Source organism: Puntigrus tetrazona, unplaced genomic scaffold (genome assembly GCF_018831695.1).
Source record: "Puntigrus tetrazona isolate hp1 unplaced genomic scaffold, ASM1883169v1 S000000528, whole genome shotgun sequence".
Taxonomy (NCBI): domain Eukaryota; kingdom Metazoa; phylum Chordata; class Actinopteri; order Cypriniformes; family Cyprinidae; genus Puntigrus; species Puntigrus tetrazona.
This window is the reverse complement of record NW_025048164.1, coordinates 792501-802500: the sequence shown is the minus strand read 5'-3', so window position 1 is coordinate 802500 and position 10000 is coordinate 792501. Positions and strand designations below refer to the sequence as shown.

At 38.3% G+C, this 10000-nt stretch overlaps 1 protein-coding gene across 2 annotated transcripts in view; it reads right to left on the bottom strand.

Annotated features, from left to right (window-relative positions):
* Positions 1–8997, bottom strand: part of LOC122334424 (cysteine-rich motor neuron 1 protein-like) — a 41916-nt gene extending 32919 nt beyond the window's left edge. Inside the window, exons 1-2 of one of the 2 annotated variants that reach the window (XM_043232331.1) lie at positions 8542–8987; positions 1646–1807 (exon numbers count right to left, since the gene is read on the bottom strand). In XM_043232331.1, the coding sequence (XP_043088266.1) occupies positions 1646–1807; positions 8542–8758 (379 nt within the window). In that variant the 5' untranslated portion in view covers positions 8759–8987. Of the gene's footprint in view, positions 1–1645; positions 1808–8541 lie in introns of both variants that reach the window. The other variant, XM_043232332.1, reaches the window with a different exon arrangement.
* Positions 8998–10000: the final 1003 nt, after the last annotated feature.

Below are 10000 nucleotides of genomic sequence, written 5' to 3'. Positions count from 1 at the left end.
TGATGCTGTATAAATGGCTCTGTAAAGGGTATACGATATTACTACTATTACTACTAACATGACAATGCCTCTGTGAACGAGTGTGGAGGAACCTCTGCTGTGACTTTAAGAGACAGAAATATGGCTATAGTCATTTCAGACACCTCTAAAACTGTTGGAACAATGGAAACTATTTCTAAAATACATGCATTATATTTCCTTTTTCGGTTTTAAAGAAGGAGGTGCCAATACTTTTGTCCATGCTGTGCATGTGCAAGTCATTGGTGTCTGGTGATGAGTTTTTGGCTCTTAAAGTCACAGCAGAGGTTTCTGCAGAACAGCCAAGTTCCTCCACACTGACTCGTCATTTCTTTTTAAACCTTGTCTTACACACAGAGGCATTGTCATGTTAGAGTAGAAAAGAGCCCTGTCCAAACTGTTGCTGTAAAAATAGAATCACACAACTCCCTAGAATATCACTGTATGCTTAAACGCTAAGATTCATATTCAGGGAAATTACTAAAGCGGTCCAACCTGGTCATTAGAAGGGGGTGCCAATACTTTTGACAATATAGTGTACGTCAAATATTAAGTCATTTATAAGAACATTCCCTGAACGTTACTTTAAGAACAGTTTGTCCTGATGTTTATTTATTTATTAACACATGAATGAAGGGTTGTGTGAACGTTCTCAAGCCTTGATCCACATCAGATGAGCTTCTAACGCGTTCCATTTCCAGCCGCAACGAAACAAAAGCCAATAAAGAGATATTGTGCTGATAATAAAATCTCTATATTGAACGTGTTAAGTAATGTTTATTAGTCTTTCTTTCCCGTGATGGGGCTGTTCAGAGAGAAAATGAATAGTTTCCGCTGATTTAAATGACAAACACTGTATATTTTGTAACCAAAACACTAATAATACTTTGAATAAAATATGTATACGTAAAGCCTCATTAATCATAAACAAGCTTGATATAGACTCGTATTTTTAAATGTCTATTCTTTACTACTTCCAGCTGCTCCAGCATAATGAGGAGCTTTTAATCATAAAGAAGCTTGAACTTTTATTTTGACCGCTTCTGACTGTTTGTCGAAAGAGATGAGAAAGATGGAAACCGAAACAAACAATCCACTCATTCAAAACCATCTCGAACATATTATAATATAAAACTATAAAGTAAACATTATGAATTAATCAATAAGCAATCATTACACACAATTAGATTGGACCTTTTTGTATATTTTAAAATATATTTTTATATATATAATATATATATACTACTGCCATACGTAATACAGAATACAAAATTATTCATTTTTGTTAAATGTATTTATCACAAATCATCCCAAAGCTGAATGATAATAATAATAATCTTTCCATTGACGTAAACAACTATTTGAAAATCTGCTAAATGAAATATTGAGAAAACCATCTTTAAAGTTGTCCAAATGAAGTTCTTAGTGATCAAAAATCGTGTTTTGATATATTTATGGTGGAAAATGTGCAAAATATCTTCACGAACATGATCTTTAATGATTTTTGGCACAAAAGAAAATGCATCGTTATCTATTTCTACAAATGCAGGTGAGCTCTTATGACTGCTTCTGTGCTCCAGAGAAACTGATGGCTAAAAGCCTGTTCTTGTTGGGGTGAATTGCGCACCTGTTTTCCCAGCATGCACGCAGGCGTCTCTGTCAGGAAAGCTGAAGGCCGGGGTGCAGGAGTGTCTGGACGCACACACACACTGTCCGTCCACACGCTCACAGCCGCTCACCAGCGGGCAGCGCTCGTCCTCATCCTCAGCATCCGTCGCAGCAGGGACCGCTGAGGAGAAGAAGACAGCGTTACCATGGTAACCCAGACTCGTTTCGTCTCCGTCTCGGCTGTCGCTGAGATTTGTTTGCTTTCGTTCCGCAGAATGGCACCAGACAGAGATGCTTCGACAATGTCACGCCTGGAAAGAGCTCTTTAGTGTCTCGATTGTTTGAGAAGGAAAGCAGAAACGTTCCCCTGTTGTTCTCAGATCTCCCTTCTTTAAGAAAGCCTCACGAGTGTCTCCTCTAATGTAGGTCAAGCATTCGGTCATCACTAGTGTAATTATTACGATTAAAGTGCTAGCGTTATTAGGTTATGAGCTGAAATAAAACAATGTAAATTAAAAATATATATATAAAATAAGATGAAGCACTTCAATTATCAAACCAAATTAAAAATGTAATGTAAATTATAGAAAATTATATGCAATTATTCAAAAGCACATACTTTTACCAAAACTTAAAAATTTAAAATGAGCACTGAAGATAAAAATAAAAGTTAATTCAAAAGATTAATAAACTCGATCATATAGCATTAATACTAAATAGCACTGATAAGTAGTACATTTGAATAAGTGCTATTTTATATACTATTATAGTTCTTGTTAATATTTTAAATTAGATTTAATAATTTCTTTTCAAGCTGCATTAAATTAGTAATTGTGTGTTTCGGCCATTTATAAAAATTTCTGTTTATTTAGTTTTAGTCATTTTATTAGTCGAGCGAGATGAAAAGGAGAACTGTTTCCTTGGGAACTAGCATTAAAATATATTTATGACTAAAACTAGAGTGAAATAATACAAATAATAATAATTACTGCTTAGTACTCATCTGACAATAAATACTGACATTAAAACCACTGTGAGAAAACAAATCAGACTGAGAACATTTGAAACAAATCTGACACTTGACCGAAACATAAAGGAGCCCTGAAAGAGCAACGGCCGAGTAATAGTACTGTCCTACGCTCGCTCTGGTTTCTCGTGTCCTGTGTTTTTCCTCCGTCCTCTGCCATGTGTGTTAAATAAGTCTCGAGTATCCTCGGGCTCCCGCAGGTTCTGCTGAAGACCCCCCAGCCCGCCGCATGTGAATAAACAAAGACAAAGCGGCTTCGGCGGCTCCTGAGCTCCCCCGTGATGCTCTCCTGGGGCTTGGCTCACGAACGCAAGAGAGATGTGTTTCTACTCTGAGTCCTGAAGTTAGAGTAGAAGTGGTCTTTAGCTCAACTCTCCCACTGATCTCATCTTCGTCTACAACAACTGATGTGCAATGTGTTTTCTGGTATTTCGCAACGCTGTGTTTTTAGACTTGTACAGTGGCGACGCTATGATGTTTTGTGGAAATACTACAGTATATGTTTTCGGACATTACCTTTATAGTATTTTGGGGGCCATACCATGTTTGTACTGTGTACATTGGTTGACTGCGTTTGTTCTCAAGAGTCAAATGTGAGAAGCTGATATTTTATCAGACTTCTGATCGAGATTGAACTGCTGCTACTATGGCAATAATATAGTATTTTGGATAATACGGCAATACCATGTTTTCGGACATGTTTTAAGGTAAAACTGTAGCATTTTCGGGGCTTTATCGTGCTTTTGGACAGATGCCATGGCAATACCGTAGTATTTTGGACTATACCATGTTTTTGGAAATTACCAAGGCAATAGTATTTTTGGGTAATACCATGATTTTTGGACATGCATCACGGTAATGCTATAGTATTTTGGACAAGGGGTGGCTTTACCATGCTTTTGGACATGTACCATGGTAATGCTATAGTATTTTGGACAAGGTACTATGGAAATACCACATTTTGGACATGTATTTTGGTAATACTGTAGTATCTGGAGGGCAATAACATATTTTGGATAACATATATTATCATGGTAATAGTACTTTGGACTTTACCTTGTTTTTGGACATTACCATGGCAATACTATAATATTTTGGGGACAATACAATGTTTTTGGATATGTACAATGAAAATACTACAGTATTTTTGGTGCAACACCAATCCCAAAATACTATAGTATTGCCATGGTATATGTTCAAAACGGTATAGTATTGCTACAGTGCCCTGTCAAGTCAACCATTGTTTGACTACTGGATTTTTAGTTAGTAAAGACACTTTTACACTTATTTTGACTTCCACGTTTTTGCTGCGATGTTTATAAAGTGCAAACGTCAAGTAATCCCAAATTAGACTTTTAAATGATACTTTAGACAGCTGTTTTTACTGGAGACCAAGTAAGTTTCCTGTGTTTATTCATACTTCTGGATTTTCTAGTTTGATCCCGACTGTTTGGTAAACCTGTGCAGATAAACACAAACCGCTCTCTGATCGGTAGACGTGAACAGATGTGCTTTGTGGGTGCCAGTGTTTGGGGTCGTGTGAAAATATGAAAATATCCTCGCAGGAAGTATTCATATGGAAAAGACGTTGGCGGAGCGGATCATTCTGAGGTGACAGGAAATAATAGGGAAAGTTTTGGCAGGGGCTGGTTTGAAAAGCCTGTTTGTGACGGCGCTGTCTGCCTGAGAAGAACCGTGACAAGGGTTTCCACAAACGGGACGTTTCTGTGCCAAATATCTGGCAACTTTGGTTTCAGTGCTCAGTCATGTCTAAGAACAGGGTTACTGTACGGTTTGGGTCTCATAATAAATCAAAAACACATTGGACCTCAAGTCCCCTGCAACACAAAGAGATCAGGGGAAGTGTTGAGCTGATATCCACATCTAACAGATCTGTAGGTCAGTTTTTATTTCTCTTCAGGACTTTTAAAATAATCTACCCCCCAATGCTACTATTGCCATGGTACATGGATGGCAATACTATGTTTCTGGGCATGTATCATGACAATACAGTAGTAATTTGGGGGTAATACCATGTTTTTAGACATATAACATAGCAATACTACAGTACACTGGAAGAAATACTATAGTTATGCTGTGTTTTTGGACATCTACCATACTGTAGCAATACTATAGTATTTGGGGGTAATACCATGTTTTTGGACATGTACCGTAGCATTACTATAGTACTTTGGATAAGATACTATAGCTATATTGTGGTCGTTTATACAAGTACCATGCAAATACTATAGTATTTTGAGGGTAATACCATGTTTTAAACATATACCATAGTAATACTATAGTATTTTGGACACAATACTATGGCTATACTGTGTTTTTTTGGACATGTACCATGAGAAAACTCTAGTATATTGGGGGCAACTGGACATATGCCACAGCAGTACTATAATACTTTGGACAAGATACTATGGCTATACTGTGGTCTTTTATACATGTACCATGGCAATACTATAGTATTTTGAGGGTAATACCATGTTTTAAACATATACCATAGTAACACTATAGTATTTTGGACACAATACTATGGCTATACTGTGGTCTTTGAGGGTAATACTGAGTTTTGGGACATATAACGTAGGAATACTATAGTACTCTGGAAGAGATACTATAGTTATACTGTGTTTTTGGACACCTAGCATACTGTAGAAATACTATAGTAATTTAAGGGCAATACCATGTTTTTGGACATGTACCGTAGCATTACTATAGTACTTTGGACAAGATACTATGGCTATATTGTGGTATTTTATCATGTACCATGCAAATACTATAGTATTTTGAGGGTAATACCATGTTTTGAACATATATCATAGTAATACTATCGTTTTTTGGACACAATACTATGGCTATACTGTGTTTTTGGACATGTACAATGGCAGTACTATAGTATTTTGGACAAGATACCATGACTATACTGTCTTTTTTATACATGTACCATAGAAATACTGTTTTTTGGGAAAACACTAATAGCATAGTATCAAGTATGTACCAATGAAATACTATAATATTTTGGAAAAGGTACTATAGAAAATTGAGCTTAAAATAACAGAACAGTGTAAAGATGTTTCCACTGACTAAAAAAGTACCATGGTGTTATCAAAGGTCTTCTGGACATGGTAATACCGTGATACTATGATTTTATTTTCCTGGAAATGTACTTGCTGAATGCAGATTGGTCTGAAATAAAAACAGTCTGGCCTAGTGTTGTTATCTAAAGTCCACATGATAACTAGTTTAATCAGTTTCAAGGAGGTTGATTGCAAACATGTTGCGTCCTTCTCACTATTGTTGTTTCTCTTATTATAGTTACGAGTCAAATGTGGGAAGCTGATATTTTATCAGTATAAAAAGGCAAACAGACCGAGAGAAGAGACTGACCTCAGAGGAAGTCTTTCAGACTAAAGTGATTAACTACTGATGGATTGGTACTGGACCAGATCTGTTAGAAAACAGTCATTATTCTGTTTGGGGACTCTAGTCACACTAAAATACACTGTAGCTTTAAATGCACAGTTAATTAGCATATTTGCAGGTTTTGTTTGTAGAACAGAATAAACTGCAGAAAGTCATCTATTTTTGTCCAATAAATCCAATAAATGCAGCCTAAATATTCTGACAGTATACAAACAGCCTTAAAAATCGAGGCTAGCATCTGTGGTTCCACGAAGAACCTTCAACATCCACGTCATATTTATAGTGGGAGAAAAGCTCTTTAGATGATTAAAAATGCTCTTAACACAGAAAACGGGGTTCTTTTAAGAACAATAGAAAGCTTCTAGGAATGTTCATGGAACCATCAATGCCAACGAAGATCCTTTATATTGACGATAACTATTTTTTTCTAAGGACGAAGAACATTTTAACAATCGAATGAACAGTTTTTGCGAACTAAAAGTTCCAAGAACTTGACAAGAACCTTTTCAAGAGCATATGAGAAATGGATGTACCGAAAAAAGACGATATACAATATTCAACAAGCTCTTTTTTTTGACGTCTTCCATTCGCCTTCAGCCATGTCAGAATATAAATAGCCTCATTAATGCGGGGGGGAAGACGTAATTAATGATGGCGATCATGAATAATGTATGACTGTGCTAAAAAGATGACGGTTAATGACACTCATTATTGAATCCGCATTTATTTCCCTGTAAAACTGACCACTGAACCTAAGGAGTGAGAAGCATTCAGAAAAGTGTTTGGAAAGCAGCGCTTCGTTTGTAAGAGGCGTTTTGCTTCTGCAATTCTCAGGCAAAGTTTTGAAAATGTAAGCAGTCGGAAAGCACGGCAAAGTCAGACTGGTTCAGAGCGGACCATTAGTGAGGGAATTAACCCCAACGGTGCCCGGGAAATAAAAGCCAATCAAGGACGCCGTCCCTCGGGACGAACCACAGACCCCACAGGAGGAAGATGAAGACGAGGAGTAATTGAGCTCCGGAACCTTCCCACAGACCCACTTCTGCTTTCGCTCAGCCGTCTGGAGCAATCCAAGTGTTTAGACCTGGAGAAAGTCCAGCTCCAGCCTTCTTCTGACTAAACTCTTGGACAGGAGCCTCAGATCGAATCACAGGATAGTCGCTTCATTTCATCCGTCAGCAAGTACCACGGTGTTGTTTTCTGGATGTGGCATTATTTCAATACTATGATTCTTTTTAGACAAATAGCTGTGGCAAAACCATGTTTTTGGACAAAATATGGCAACCGAAAAAGTAACTTTGGCAAGTGGGACATGCTGGCAAATACCATGTACTATGGGGAAACTCTAGTACTTTTTGTATATGTAACTATGGCAATACCATGTTTTTAGACCATCTACGATGACAATACTGTAGTGTGTTTTTTTTTTTACATGTGCAATGGTGCAGTGCTTTTCTGACATTTACCATCGTGATACTATAATACTTTGGACAAGTAACTATGGCAATACCGTGTTTTTCGGACATTCCCCGAGGTTTTTACCATGGTATTGTTGAACTAATATCACAGCGTGTATCAAAGTACCACTGTGTTACTCAACTGATACCATCACTTTAACATCACAGTAACCAAGAGTCAGCTGATCATATCACTCAACATGAAGCACATCAATCAAGCCAAACTAGAGGAAAAACTGTCTTCATCTTCCTCCTCATCATCATCATCATCACTTGATAAACATGCATTCTTCTTCTTCTTTAACAGCCTCCAACGATAAGATGCATTACTGCCACCTACTACACTGAAGTCAGAATAACAATGATTTCAAAAATAAATCCTGCCAAGCCGGCCAGTTCTTCTCAGGTGATTGATTGAAGGTTGATTATCATGGCCGTTAAGAGTCTGATTTCTTTAATATTTGCCTTTCTGTGAAGCACTTTGATCAGTTCCTCATCCAGACAGTCAGCTCAGTTCTCTATTAGCTGGGGTGTTTTATTTAACCCTGCGTATGATGTACAGTACCTCCAGTTTTCTTGTTACCTTCACACTCCTACTTTCTGCTGGATTCCTTCCATATCCCTCTCACATTACCTTTCATCCATAACCTCCTCAGCTAAAACACCCGCAACTACTTCTCTTTGCGCTGGAATCCACACGAATGCATTAACTCTCTAAAGCCTCTGCACGATTTCGCACATTTCAGTGTTGGGAAGTAACTCGTCACAATTTAGTTGTTCTCTAACTTTTTATTTCCTATTTGGGTTCACGCACTATTTTTTTAGTCTTCCCGACCTCCAAGTCTGAATTCGCGTGGCTTTAAAATGAAACGAGCACAACTTTAATGGAAGTGATGCGGGATCTGGAAAGCGCACCACCTTCTTCTTAACCTTCCCAACGCTGCGCACGCTCAGTCCTTGCCCGCCGAACCGATAAGCGTCGCGCGCCTCACTGACCTCTGCAGACACCTGTCTCAGGTGCGCGCGCGGGTCCGGTTCCGTTGAGCGCCGCGCAGGCGAGTCCGGATCCGCAGGAGCCCAGGATCCAGTCCGGTCCGCCGCACGGCTCCAGCTCCGACCTGGAGCAGTTCTCGCATTCGGGAGCCCCGGCGGCCCGAGCGCAGAAGCCCAGCAGCAGCGCGCCGAGAAACCACGGGCAGCTCCGGTGACGCATCCTGACGCGCTCTGGTCAACTTCACAGAGTCTCAGACGCGCAGATCCTGAAAAATCCACAACACTCCCCGCGGACCGCAACGACGCACGCGTCCAGGGACAGAAAAGTGCCGTGAAGCTGTCGCGGTGATGATGAAGATGAGGAAGATGATGAAGACTCCGTCCGTGTCACTGAATCACTCAAACTGAGTCTCAAACACGCGTTGCAGCGAGAGAGATGTCGAAGCCACGCCCCTGGCGGTGACTGACGCGGAGCTCGTCCAATCACGAGAGCTCAGCGCTAGCGGATGAATGAAGCGTCGGTCGCTTTGATCGTTTGCGAACGTCCTTGCTTTAATTGCGTTAATGAACACACGTCAGTCATTCTGATAAGCTGATGAATTGAATGTTGCGCTGCTTAATATTTGTGATGAGTAAAAAAGTTTAAAAGTGACTTCGTCTCAGTCTGTGCTATACACATTTATCCTTTCTTTAAGGAAAAAGAGTAAGATACGTAGTGAATATTGTACAACAAAATAGTTATTTTTATCAAAAAATACGAAAAATAGTATCACGGCTCCTCAAAACACACAACTGTCTCCAACATTGATTATAAATCAGTATAGGATAATGATATCTAAAGATCACATGACACTGAAGACTGGAGTAATGATGCTGAAAATTCAGCTGCGCGTCACAGAAATAAATGATATTTTAAAGTATATTAACGTAGAAAATTGTTATTTTAAATTGCAATAATATATAACAGTTTTTTCTGTATTTTTGATCAAATAGATACAGGCTTGATGAGCAATACAATATAATGAACAATATACCTCACTGAAGTTTTGAATGGAAATATATATATATATATATATATATATATATATATATATATATATATATATATATATATATATATCTCTCGTATATATATATTGTAATTAATCTCATGCAAAAGAAAGGTTTTTGTTGACACAATATATGCATGTTTACCGTGCGTGTTAAATGAAAACACATGCATGCAAAATATGTCAATTATGTTTAATTAATAAATATATTTATGCACAATACAATATATACATGAAAATGTTTTTCTATAAATAAACACGGTATGTGTGTGTTTATATAGACATGCACACATTCTGTATTTTGAGTGTGTCCTCAGTGAGTTACTCTAGCTCTGAGATAAGCTGAGTCTTCCACACACACCTCACTAATGCGTGACGGACAGTTATCAGGCGCGCACACACACACGACCTCT